The sequence below is a fragment of the Thunnus maccoyii genome, chromosome 8 (assembly GCF_910596095.1).
Source record: "Thunnus maccoyii chromosome 8, fThuMac1.1, whole genome shotgun sequence".
Lineage (NCBI taxonomy): Eukaryota > Metazoa > Chordata > Actinopteri > Scombriformes > Scombridae > Thunnus > Thunnus maccoyii.
The window spans coordinates 8,226,119-8,239,382 of NC_056540.1; the positions used below are offsets into that span (position 1 = coordinate 8,226,119).

Consider the following 13,264-nt stretch of genomic DNA (forward strand, 5'->3'; position numbering starts at 1 on the left):
GTTCTGTGAGACTCCTTTGGAGTAACTTTATCACTCGAAATATTGATTTAACATTTTTGTTTTAACTTTTCATCTGCAAACTGTGAGATGAATATTTTTTATATGATCATTTTATGGAAGAAAAACTAGTAATTGTCAATAAAGAAATAAAGAAAAAAGTTTGTTCTTGTCCTACATTGAATTGTCTGTAGTCTATGTACAGACGCTTCTTTAGGACTATTGGAGCGGAATACGGACTGCTATACTTTCCTTGATAATTTGACTAGAAGTGAAGCCATTTGTTGATTAATCAATCACAAAATGTCACAACAAAAATCATCTCAAAGGTGAATAGTCTGTGTTTCTCAGTACTTTATAGTAAATATATCTGAGTTTTGAAGCATTGATCAGACAAAAGAAGCAATTTGTAAACATCAACTTGGGTCTTGGAAAGTTGTGATGGACATTTTTCAATATTTTCTGACATTTTATAGCCAAAATGATTAATAGATGAATCAAGACAATTATTTCCAGAGTAATTGTTGGTTGCAGCCTTAAGTTAGACTCTGCAGTAATTACTGTGAATAGTCTGTTTACACAAACCAAAATGTTCACTGTCTTATTTACAGTGTGTTAAGTAGGTAGGTAAGTCTGTATTCAAGTATTTTGTTGTAAATAATGGGTATCTCAGGGAGACATTACTGGGAAACAAAACTGAAGTTTGGGAAAAACAGTGTGAACAATGATATTCTGTGGAGCCTATAAATTAATTATGGTAAAGTGTATTTCACAGTTGAGATAACAAAAGAGGCTTTGGGAAAATGTTATACTATGATTACTTTATGGTATCCAAACGTAATACACTATTTTATACTGTGTTGTAACTGATAATAGACTGAAACTGAGAGGAAAACAACCTGATGGTAGTGTGACTCTGGTTTTAACAGTATTCCATTTATTGTTGACGTGTAAAAATATGCAAGAGAGATAAACGCATTGTTAAAATATATGTGTTTAACATCTGGTTATCTCCTCTTTCCCCTATTTTAAGTGGGGTCTGGGGACCTCCAGGGGTCCTTGAGGGAGGTTCAGGGGGTCCCTGGCAAAACGGAGAATAATTTATTTTCACTATAATTCCATTTATAAGTACACAAATAACAGAGTGTGTGATTATTTGGTCATGTTTCTGTGATAAAAATTCTAAAAGCAGATGGGGGATCCTGGACAAAATCTTATCAAATGGGGGTCCGTGGTCTAATTTCTGTCAGTTTAGAAGTCCTTGATGTGAAATAATTTGAGAACCACTATAGACACGATTATTTTGGGACGTTAAGCTCAGACTGTGGGAGGCGCCAGTGTGCAGGCTGCCAACACGGAAACAGAAAAGACGAAGAAAAAGAAGAAGAAGGAGCGGAAGAAGATCAGGAAGTGACCGTACATCGATAGATGGAAGTGACGCAGTGGTGTTTACATCACGCAGCTGAGCGATTTCACAGAATATCTCTTTGTGTTCACATATTTATCCGCTGAGTTTGGTCGCCGTTATCGTATTTCAATGGGTGCACACGGGGTTTTGGGCAACGAGCCCGAGTCTATAGACTACTCGGTGCACGAAGCCTGGAATGAGGCCACCAATGTCTACCTGCTGGTTATCCTGGTCAGCTTCGGCCTGCTGATGTACGCCAGAAAGTAAGCACAGTCTGCATTTATAGTCAACCATTCACTGCACCGCTTGGTTTATACAATACAGAGATACCATACAGGTGTGGTGCAGTCGCAGACCCTTCTCGCCTTCTCTCAACATATACAAATTCACTTCATACTCCATTATTAAATCGCCCATTTGAATGTTTACTTGGTCACAGGGAAATGGGCGTATCTCATGAGGCATTACTTTATTTATTAACAGATTCGTCAGGGTTTTCTAAGTAATTCGGCATTCATATAATTCCCCATACCGTATTATAAGTCAATTTTAATAATAGTCTCTCAACTACTGTCAGAAATAAATGGTGATGTTCTCTCTGTAGGATATGGTTAAAACCCACTGGGGCCTATACGGTATCTTTGTCTCACGTCGAATCTCTTAATATCCACGTATAATTTAGAAACAAGAGGAAGATCATGCGTATCTTCACTTTGCCTCCAACCGCTGGAAGCAACCCGGAGCCCAACTTCTACGACAGCCTGCAGAAGGTCCGCCTGCGACAGCAGCTGGAGATGTACTCTCTGGGTGAGTATCACTGATACTTCATACATACTTCATAATACTGACAGTTTTAAATATGTATGTGATATTTTATTCACCAAAAGTTGTTTATATTTCCTAAATCCATCTTTCCTCACAGTTCAGACTAATGTATCTGTAGCAACTGTATCTATATTGCTATTCTGGATGATCTCGAGGTAAATGTCTACCATCTTGTCTTCTAGCCAGGAAGTTTGAACAGCAGCAGCAACAGGGCCAGACGGACAGTGTGCAGCTCTCCATGGAATGAGAGCACAAGGGCGTTCATCCCTTTCTGTCTGAGTCAACACTCCCTCATCTTCAAGCCCCCTCTGCACACAGATAGGAAGCCACATGGGATGGCTGTCGAGACTGACTAGAGCCCAGAGAAAGAGGCTACTCCTGTACTGGTTGTTGCTGTTAAACTTCTGTTTGTCTCTTCTTCGTCTGTACTCATGGACCAGATACAGCTGGACCGATGGAGAAGCCAGGAAGGCTCGGGGGAGTCTGGCATCTTACAGGTTCGCTGTGTGACGCACAGCAGCGACATGAACTTTGTGAGAGGTATTATAAACCTGTAACTGCAGCAGATCACTGAGGTTTTTTCAGTGACATGTGGGGGGAAAAAGTCCACCACAAAGAGTACCTTTCAAATCAAACCAGATGTTTTTTACTTGTCTGTTAGATATGTTTTAAGTAGTAAAATTAAATGTCTTAAATGTGAAAATAAAGGCACACAAACTAGAGCAACTGAGTCAGTGGATGATTTGATGACCTGAGTTCACCATAATGACGCTTCATCTGGGTTTTATTTGGCTGTGTGTCAAATCAGTTTCATCCCATGTTCCTTAGAAATAAAGTTCAGAAACTTTAAAGGGTCAGTTAACCCAAATTACAAAAAAACATTTTCTCACTTACTTCTAGTGGTACCCAGCTGTGCAGATAGGTTTAGTTCTGGTGAAAAAGTGATGTAGCTGTCGAAGCCACGCTAGCGGTGTGACTCTAGAGATGGCCGTGTCTGTCAGTCTGTCCGCCACTCTGGTCCAGACTGAAATATCTCAACAACTTTTGGATGGATTCTAGGGAAATTTTGTTCAGACATTCATGGTTCCCAGAGGATGAACCCTAATGACTTTGGTGATCCCCTGACATTTCCAGTGGCACTACCATGAGGCTGACATTCATTCTCAACTATTGGGTGAATTTTCATTAAATTTGGTACCGATATGAATGCCTCACTTAGGATAAATTGTAATAATCGCTTTGGTGATCCCGACTTTACAAACAAACAAAAAAAGAACTTTGTATTTAGTGCTAATTAGCAAGTGTAAACATATTAACAATAAACTAAGATGGTGAACATGGTAAACATTTTACTTACTTAACATGAGCATGTTCACATTATCATTGTGAATATATTAGCATGATGATTTGAGTGTTTAGCTTAAAGCATCGCTGCACTGTAGACTCTTAGTCATGTTAAAAAGTTTTGAGTACTGCAAACTAAATCCCATTCACCCCCAAGCAAGAAAGTAAGAAAAAGCTTAGTGTTTAGTGTGAAAACTTTGTGTGAACCATCCCTTTAAACGACTCTTATAACCATTACTCCTCCTCACTCCTTTCATAGTACTCATGAAGCACAAATATCACAAACTGGGGAGCAGATTTTATTCATGGTGAAACATACAGTAAACCGTTCTGTTTATCAGAGATAAACCGAAATATTCCCTGTTTCATCCAGAGCCAGGAGGTCCCTTCGTTCAACAGTCCAACAGTTTAAACAGAAATATCAAGCATACAATAGATAACCCTGGTAATGGAATGATTGAGGCGACACCACAGGCACATTCAGTAATTATCAGAACAGTGAAACAGTAAGAGATGCCACACTGGGAAAAGAATAACCACTTCAATCAACAAAACAAAGCACGCTCACACTATCAACTGAGCGAGGACACAATGAGTTCTTTTTTTGTATTAAGTGGTACACACTCAAATTTGATTTATCAGTCAGCCATCAATTATGAACGGAAAATTCAGAGTATTTACAAGAATCTAGTGCTGATGGACTGACATTACATTAAATGGCTTCATTACACATGAACATTAAGAGCTGATAGCTTCAGCAGTGTAAACATGGCCATGGTGTAAACACCTCTTTGGAAATATTGAATTTCCTGCATGAGATAGGTAAAGCTCAGCACCAACGTTTTAAGGGAAAATATACAAAATGCTCCAGGCATAAAATTAATTGTACAAAGCGAGTTCCCTTGCGCTTCAACCTTCATGTAAGAAAGTTGAACAATACAGAGTATAAAAAATAACATGTTTTGAAACTAAATATAAAAACGCAATTATATACAGAAGATTTGCAGCAGCAGTCAGGAAACCGCAATAAAATAAGATGTGTTCGTTCACACAGTACAGCAAGCAGATTTTGCATAAGTGAAATTAAGTTAAAATGGCAAGAGCAAGCAAGATGCTCATCTACAATGCAAATGCTTTATTAAACAACCTCAGTGTGGGCCACGAGGGCAGATATCCACGTCGTTGATGGTGAGTGCTTTGGCGTAACTGGACCTCCAGTCTCTGAGGAAGAGCTCCTCTGCTTGACTCTGCAGAGTCTGCTGGCCTTGTCCAACCACAGAGCCCGTCTGGTTCACCACCAGGCCCACTCCAGCAGTCTGGGTGAAGTAGTTCTCTGACCAGTTGGACGTCCCTGTGGACACAGAAACAGGAACTGATATGACGAATAACATTTTGGTATTATCTGCAGCTAAAGTTTGTTTGTCAAAAGCAAAACATTGTTACAGCCTGTTCAGATCCTTTATATTACTCTTTTACTCCAATTTGTACAAAAGTCTTGCATGAAGTCTTATTTGGGTAAAAGAACAGAAGTATTAAGGTCTATAAATGCTACCTTTTACAGTGTTATGTCTATTAAAGGATTATTTGCACTGATGCATTTGTTGTAGTTAACCGAGGTGCAGCTGACTTTAACTGTGTAATAAACTGCTGAGCAGTTAATATGCACAAACCACCATCTTATAAAGTCATTTATGTCTGTAATTAAGTCATATAAACTTTGTTTTGCAGTCTATTAAAAATATTTTAACCATTTTGTAATTTAAATCAAAAAAATGTGACAGAGTAAACTGAAATATTCGCACAACACTGGCAATTCTTTTGACTTTTTATGAGAATAAAACTTTAAGGACTCAAACTCAGACTAAAATGACTTGATAAGAGGAAGATTTTTTTCATCCCTGAACAAATCATATTTTAGAAGTTGATTATACTGTATGTTTGTAATAAACTGGAACGCAAACTAAGTACATCGAAACTGCACTTAGGTATAGTATTTAAGTAGATATACTTAGTTGTATTCAAGCTCTGAGCCTGTGATAGTGGATATTAATGTTTGGAGGGTTGCAGTAAAAACAGTGATAGCATACCGATATAGAGCACTCTGTCTGTAACCATGTACTTGGCATGATTGACTCGTGCAAAGGGGATCTTCATCTGCTCCGGTGTTGAAGGCACAGTAAAGATATTCTGAACAGAAACAAAAAAGAGTTTAGGATCCATCACTATTCAGTTAGGGACACTACCGTATGTCTCAGCCAATCACGAATAAAATCTCAAAACATACCACTTCAATGTCACATTTCATTGGAGGTCTGTTGAGCACCAGCAGGGACTGCAGGAAGGTGAACATGGGGGCGGGGGAGTGCTCCCAGCAGCTGACCAGCAGTCTGACCTGCACCCCTCTGGTACAGGCAGCGCCACGCAGGGCCGAGTCGATGGCGGGCCAGAACCTGAGAGCAGGAGACCAACACACAGTTTTAACACAGAAACTCTCTCCAGAACACACATTGATACAGTCAGTAGCTGAATGACTGTGACACAGAAAGGCAAAGAAAAAGATGTATCTGCTACTGATGGAAAAAGATAACAGAACATTTTCCTTCATTTGTATTTCAGTGTAGAGTGTTATCTACACTTTATGAAGGCATTATCAAAAGTCATTTCTTTGGATATCAGTAAATGACATCACAACTGGACTTGAACCTGATTGGCTTTCATCCAGTCAGGCAAGTTTCCAGCATTTGAATTAGAAAGCCTGCAGTCAGCAGATATACATTATCTTAATTAAAGAAACTGCTTTATCAGCCAATCAGGATCCAGTATTGTGACTGTTAATTCAATACATACCATTTAATTAATCAATATTACATTGGTACTTACATTAACACAGTAGCCTGTATATGGTAAATGACTTGACTAATATAAGTCATCACATAAAACTTTAATATATTGCGTCTGAGGAATTTGATTGATTTAAATAGTGGTGCTTCTGTGTGAGTTGAGTGTGGTTTGGCACCTGAGGGGCTTGGTGAACTCAGACAGAGGAAGATAGTCCATGACAGAGATGTAAATGAATTTCTGGGCGTCGTCGATAACTGACAGGATGGTGGTAAGATCGTCCGAGCGGCCGCGGGCTGAGATCTGTGGAGGGGCACTCTGCAGGAGACAGATAATACACAGGCAATGAGGATCATGGGAGCAACCAGGGAGAGTATGATTTCCCTTCAAATTAGTTAATTAAATTAACTTAATTAAATTAATCAGGATTTACTCGTAATTGATTATCTAAATAGTTTTCTTTAATCTCTTCCACTCTAACGGAGGTGCGATTCCAGTTTAAACACTAAATGGTTTAATTAAAAACACAAAAAGGCTGTTATTGACAACACCTGCTGTCTAAAAATATCAGCATCAGCCTTTACAACCCATATTGTTCAGAAAGAATTACACTCATAAAAAAAAGCAGAGAATCAGATTTTTTAAGCTTGACGGAAGCTCATAGAGTCTGCAGAACTTACAGACAGGTAGACTTTGGCGGGAACTCCGTTGAACTTAAGATGCAGAGGATTCTGGGAGCTGGACAGGGCAGAGAGGCGAGCAGGCCAGTACAGAGGCAGGGAACCGTTGTTTGCGCCACTGATGCTCCAGTACACCCCAAAGATCCGAAAGGCGTCCTGAGCCAAGCAGCTGCAGTCCTCCACTGACAGGCCGACCTCCTTCACCTTGGATCAACAAAGCAGAAGATGTAGTCTACAGCATAACTTGCTCTAAATATACACATCAATAATAGGCAGCACTGTATAGTCTAAACATCAATATCACAGCTCATAAAGTTGAATCAATTCAAGGATCAATTGTGCAGCTCTCCTTGAAAGTTTGTTTCAGTCTAAAGCTCATCTCAAAAATGCTTTCTCGTTGCAGCCCAGTTAGTTTTATGTGTCTTGAAACATGTTTGAAAGTTTAGTCATTCCAAATAAAAGTGTGTTACTGCTCAGTTTCTTTGAGCCTTAAATCTACATGACTGCAGCCTTATGCCACGTCCACACTCACGCAGATACATTTGAAAATGCACATTTTTCCTTTCTTTCCATTTTACCTGACTCAAAGAACGCCAGTCCATGTTAGCGCTACCCAAGTAGAGGTGCTTTTGATCAACCACCCACAGCTTGGTGTGGACGATGCCTCCAGTCAGAGCCTTCAGGTCCACCTCTCTGACCTCTGCACCTAAAAACAGGAGACATCCATCCAGACTGTTTCAACCACCAGCAAAATTTACTTCTCTGTATCATAGTTTGTATACTAATATACTGTGTTTAAGTACAGTTGTTTGATCAAAAATATCGCTCTTTAAAAATATTTTACAAAAATGCACAACACAATGTGCTCCATATTGTCAGATGATGTTGTACCTGCTGCAGCCAGTTCAGCCGTGTCTTGAGTTGAGGTCTGGGGGGCGTTAACGGCGACCTCAAGATTCACACCTTTGGATTCAAGCTGCTTCAACTGCTCAAAGACCTTTCTTCCCTACATAACATGGAGTAATGATATCACACACATCACAAGTGAAAAGATTTAGTTAGAATTACTAAACACTCTACACGGTGAGACTGAGGTGTGCCACTACCTGAGAGTCTGTAGGATCTGCAAACTCCACATCGTTGCCCCGTAGTGTCAAGTAGAAAGCAGCGATGTGGACTGAGTTGTTGGCCTTGTCCAGAAGACTGAGCCAGCTGTCTGCGATGCTCCGTCGGGATGAGGGGTTAGATGTGTAGAGACCCACGGGGATGCTCTCCACCAGATGCACTCTGAACAGGGACAATGAGACTCAAACTACAACCACTTACACACCACATTCAATCCAGACAGACAGCATTTCAAATGAAAAATCGTTTGTTAAACTCTCAAGTTTGATCGGTTTATAATGATTTAGTAGAGCTTGCATGACACTTTTAGTCTCTCATATGTCACCTTCCTACCTGATAATTGAAATATTAGAAATAATTTGCATATGATTTTTGATGATGATTTTATTAAAAATACAATGAGGTGAATTTCACAAATTCTCATCTTTGCTGAGAACAAACTCGATTGGATAGATTTTCTTACCGACAATCAACGCTACAAGGCTCTGGTGTTAAGCCAAAGCCTTCCAGCCAGTGCAGCTCCAGCTGAGCAGTGAGCTGGACCACAGACATAGGCAGCCCATAGTGCCAAACATGCTGACCAAACCCCCCGAGAAGCAGCAAGGCGGTAGGCAGGAAGCAGAAGAGGGAAAAACTGGAGCATCCTGAGCTCTGCATAATGACAAGTGTAAAAAAGGACTTCAGAAAGTGGGAGACAGCTTAGGATTGTGCTGTGCTCTAAAGCCATTACTGCAAGGTGTGGTCAAATTACTCTCTCTCTCTCTATATATATATGAGTGACTCAGGTGAGACCATCATAGAAACTAGTATGACAGACAGCTAAACTCACCTTTGTTGACTTGGTTGATCTAGCTTTAGCAGGCTCCTCTTTAGCTGCAGAAGTTGATTCATGAATGTTGGCTTGTATCCCTGCAGCATCTTTGAGCTCAGACTGGCTTACATGTGGCTCATAATGTTCCTTCACCTCCCCTGAATCATGGCCCTTGGACGGTTCAACTGCTATATCCTCTTCACATTCAACGTCTGATGAGGATCTACTGTCCTTAAATTCAAGTGTGTTCGTCGGTTCTGTCTCCCAGGGTGGTTCTTCGTCCATGATAGCCTCCACTCGGCCAACCACAGCTGTGTGAGCGACCTCTGCAGACTCCAACTCTACAGTGTCTCCAGAGGCAGTGAAGTCAATCTTGCTTTTAACCTCAACGTTGTATCTCTCTGCTGCATCTTCCTGTGGTTTCTGGCTGAGAAAGTCCTCACATGGAAGGTGTCTTATGGGGGCATCGAACATGTCGGCTTCTTTTTCAGAGTTTTTGCTCTTGTCTTGCTCTGGTAGATGTTGCTCCGACCCATGCTCTGATCTGAGGGCAGGCCTGGGGCTTACAGTCATATGAGGTTGCTGTACAGACTCAGACAAACTCCAGCTCTTAGGTGTAGTAATTTGGGAGCTAGGAGCTGTCGCAGCGGCTTGTTCTGTGCTGCTGAACAAAGTGGGGGCTTCAAAGCCGATTTTGGGGACGCGGACCGTTGGCTGGGGAAGTGCTTTTTCTCTGACATCGGGTAGTTTGGACTTTGTAGCTTCCACGCTTCCAGCTTTCTCAGGAGGCTGAACAACATGGGTGGATGGAGTATCTTTTTTGGAGATGGGCAGCTCGTTGTTCTGGCTTGCATTGCTGCGCCGATTATGAAAAGTAGGGATTCGAGACACAGGTTTCCCACCTTTGCGGTTCATGTCTTCTCTCTCCTCAAGCTCTTTTTTTGCAGCCTTGTCGTCAACTCTGAGACGGTCCAGCACCACACTACAATGCTTCAGATCCTGCAGAAGACAGAACTTTATTAGAAAACAAACATGCATCTCACATGTGTATGATGAATACTATAACACTGTCCATTACCTCGAGAGGCTTCCGTAGCACTGCAATGGCTAAAATAGCCACACCTATTCAAATAAGCACTCCTGACTGGTACACCTCAGAGTGGCCACTGCAGACTGGTGTGGATGTCAGTATTTGTTTATGGACATGACATTGGTGTTGCCATGGCTACCGCATCATTTAACTTAATATTTTGATGGCAGTCAAAGTTCAACTTGCTCTGCTTCAAGCTCTGTCCACAATTCTAATTTCCATAACTACATAATGATGGTTGCCATGTATTCCATAGCAACCATCTGTAATTTTTCCTAAGCAAATACTCAAGATGAGTATGAGATCAGGGCGTGGTCTCTCCACAGATTGTATTTCTCTCAATGCTGCATGAATCTTCCTACAAACATGTTGTTTGGCCAAAACTCCACTTTCAAATTGTGTTGTTTAAAGCTTCTTTCCTAGCTTTTTTCTCTCCCATGTTTGTATTATGTCTGTAGTTTATGTCGGTTTTTAGTGCATCACTGTTTCCCTAATTTTTGTGAATGATTTCACATTTTATAATTGTGACACACTTGTAAGCTTTTGAAAGTGGCTACATGTATATATAAACTTACTTGTAACTAATATTTTCACATGCTGATATTATCACAGATGTATCAGTGCTGAATGTATGTGTGCAGATATGCAAAATGTAAATTGCATTACATTAATTTTTTGAATTTTTATCCATATGACACTTATTTTATGTTACTTTTAATCATGATATCTTTTTTATTGTATGTTTTTAAAATACATGTATTTTGAGTTTGTCTCTGAGTCTCTGTTTCTACTGTTACTGTCATCTTTAATGATTATTATTTTCATCATTGATTAATCTATTAACATTTTTTTGAATTAACTTTTTAATGGATTAGTCTATAAAATATCAAAAAAAGTGAAAAATGCCCTTTAAAGTTTCTCATAGCCCAAGATGTTGTCTAAAAATTGCTTGTTTTGTCTGACCAACAGTCCAGAGCCCAAAGATGATAGTTAAGTTAAACTAAGCAGAGAAAAGCAACTCAAATTTGAGTTTGCCTGTTTTCTTGCTTGACATATGACTTTAAGCTGGAATGTGGGACTTTTACATATAAATGAATGTCTGTTACATTCAAGCTCTTGCCAAACAACTTCACACAATGCTAATTAAGCCTATCACCGCCAGGTAAATCTCTCTGTATTTCGCAGTATACCAAAGTTTTTAAATCCTGTGTCTGTGGCGACATTCCCGCCCTGGTGCACCGGTAGTGATGTGTTTTACGTCAACTAGCAATGATTGGTTTGCAACTGTCAACCGGGGCGGACTGTCCACAGTGCGCCCCAACTATGTTGCGTTGCCAGGGTGGGGACTGGCTCACATAAAAAGTGCCAAGGGCCTGCGGTGATGACGTCAACAGTGTTTGTGTAATGACTCTCACTGCCAGAAGGGGGAGACAAAAGTTGTGTACTGCAGAATATATATATATATATAAATAATACACATATACTGTATGTGATGTGGGGCGTCAGGACACAGTGTTGGTTGTACAGTGAAGTAAAGCAAAAATAATATAAAGAAGCATACAATTAGTCACTTGTGAAAGTGTGAAATAAAACTTATCATGATGCAGCATGTTCAGTTAACTTGCTCAAAAGTAAGTTTTGGCTGGGTGCATGACAAGCATGTCAAATTGGTTGCGTATCATTTTTTGGTCAATCAAAATGACCAAATTTGAGGAATCTTGCCAAAAAAAATGTTTGTTTATGTTAAAATGGTTTATCAGTCAATAGACTCACATATACTGATATCCACATTGGCCACAGTACTCCAGTATCAGTTAAACTCTATTATTTATAGGTAAATAACTAAACTCATTTCTCTGTATCTTAATATAGGAGTCAACTTTACTTCTCTGCAGACAGGATAAAGGAGATCAGGACACTTCCGCAGTAGCTTGCCAATATTTCCTGCTCATGATTACATGGTGCTGCACAGACACAAAGCATTATTTCTTTCACCACAGGGCTCTGTAAACAAGAGCTCTACCACACCCAGGCATCTTCTGTGGCTATACTTTAACTACCTTTACAAAATAACATCTAACAGCGAGGAGGCGTGTGTGTGTTTTCTGGAAGGTGAATTTTAGCTTACCGTTACATCTGCCTCCTCAGCAGCTTCCTCCTCCAGCTCAAACGGGGCACTCTGGTGTATCTCCATCACTCGGCTCTGGACAGACTCAGAGTCTGACTCATCAGTGTCCTGACAACATCACGTTACACGGTTACATCGTCGCCCAACAAGCATTGTAATATAACATTGAATTGTACAGTGCAATGTGGGGCGTCAGGACAGTGTTGGTTGAACGGCAGAAGTAAAGCAAAAATAATATTAAAAAGGCATACAATTTGTCACTTGTTCACATAAAAAGCACAGTCAGTGTTAAGCAAAACTTACCATGATGCAGCAAGTTCAGTTAACTTGCTCGGTAATAAGTTTTGGCTGGAAGCAGGGATTCACACTCACGACTGATGCAATTTTAGCTCTTAGTGGTTAAGCTAACCAGCTATGCGAATTATATACAAGTTAAATTGGTTATAGCTGTAAATATACTGCAATTTAAAGCACGTTGGTTCCTATATAACCTTTTTCTTGAGTCGTTTTTCTCGGGTTAGTCGGCTAACGTTGCTACCGTTAGCGAGCAAGCTACGTGGCCAACTGTGAAGTTTTCCGCGGTGGTGGAGGAAGAGGAGGCGGAAAAGCTGAGTAATAAAAAAAGACCCACCTCGTACGTAAGTCTGTCGACCAGGCGGGTCGACCGGCGCGGTGTAGCCGGTGCGGTATCCCGTAACTCCTCCTCACTCGCCTGACCGTGGTGGTAGGATTTCCTGGAGCGCAGGACCATCGGCATCTTCGTCCGCTTTAAATTAACAATGCGGCAGCTTCGTGACGCGAGATTAACGGACGACCCGGAGCGTCTGCAATGCTGAAGTGTGTCTACTGGGGCAAACGGCTAACGCTACTGCTGTGGCCAACAAAACTCGCATTGAACAGCTGCTAGAGTTATCAAAACACCTCTTCCATTAACCTGCATTCAAACTGCGTGTTTAATCTGTTTATAAAAGCGCCTTGCGTCTCAGGATAAGTAAACAACAAATTGAAGAAACCGCGA

At 40.6% G+C, this 13,264-nt stretch overlaps 2 protein-coding genes across 4 annotated transcripts; one reads left to right on the forward strand and one right to left on the reverse strand.

Annotated features, from left to right (window-relative positions):
* The first annotated feature begins 1,374 nt into the window (after positions 1–1,374).
* On the forward strand, positions 1,375–2,952 carry smim19 (small integral membrane protein 19). Its single transcript, XM_042419136.1, has 3 exons — positions 1,375–1,668; positions 2,088–2,212; positions 2,413–2,952. Exons 1-3 carry the CDS (start codon positions 1,535–1,537, stop codon positions 2,475–2,477), a joined length of 324 nt encoding a protein of 107 aa, XP_042275070.1. The 5' UTR covers positions 1,375–1,534; the 3' UTR covers positions 2,478–2,952.
* Positions 2,953–3,850: 898 nt separating this feature from the next.
* Positions 3,851–13,014, reverse strand: pld7 (phospholipase D family, member 7). Of its 3 annotated transcripts, none has more exons than XM_042418321.1 (12): positions 12,878–13,014; positions 12,247–12,354; positions 9,047–10,027; positions 8,681–8,868; positions 8,199–8,379; positions 7,984–8,098; positions 7,671–7,798; positions 7,093–7,296; positions 6,591–6,730; positions 5,859–6,024; positions 5,662–5,761; positions 3,851–4,925 (listed from the first exon to the last, which is right to left on the reverse strand). In XM_042418321.1, the coding sequence occupies exons 1-12, from the start codon at positions 13,001–13,003 to the stop codon at positions 4,723–4,725; spliced, it is 2,640 nt and encodes an 879-aa protein (XP_042274255.1). In that variant the 5' UTR covers positions 13,004–13,014; the 3' UTR covers positions 3,851–4,722. The 3 variants fall into 3 exon arrangements, with proteins under 3 accessions (XP_042274255.1, XP_042274256.1, XP_042274257.1); XM_042418322.1 differs by lacking the exon at positions 12,878–13,014 and adding an exon at positions 12,550–12,836; XM_042418323.1 differs by lacking the exons at positions 12,247–12,354; positions 12,878–13,014 and adding an exon at positions 10,107–10,242.
* Between the last annotated feature and the right edge of the window lie 250 nt (positions 13,015–13,264).

Excerpts from the sequence above, each read along its gene's own strand:
- pld7 (XM_042418321.1), bottom strand. The coding sequence starts at position 13,003 with ATGCCGATGGTCCTGCGCTCCAGGAAATCCTACCACCACGGTCAGGCG. Across the intron at positions 8,099-8,198 it reads CAGATCCTACAGACTCTCAG|GGAAGAAAGGTCTTTGAGCA; the intron begins GTAGTGGCACAC and ends CATGTTATGTAG. Across the intron at positions 7,799-7,983 it reads GGCTGAACTGGCTGCAGCAG|GTGCAGAGGTCAGAGAGGTG; the intron begins GTACAACATCAT and ends TCCTGTTTTTAG.
- smim19 (XM_042419136.1), top strand. The coding sequence starts at position 1,535 with ATGGGTGCACACGGGGTTTTGGGCAACGAGCCCGAGTCTATAGACTAC. Across the intron at positions 1,669-2,087 it reads CTGCTGATGTACGCCAGAAA|AAACAAGAGGAAGATCATGC; the intron begins GTAAGCACAGTC and ends CGTATAATTTAG. Across the intron at positions 2,213-2,412 it reads GCTGGAGATGTACTCTCTGG|CCAGGAAGTTTGAACAGCAG; the intron begins GTGAGTATCACT and ends CTTGTCTTCTAG.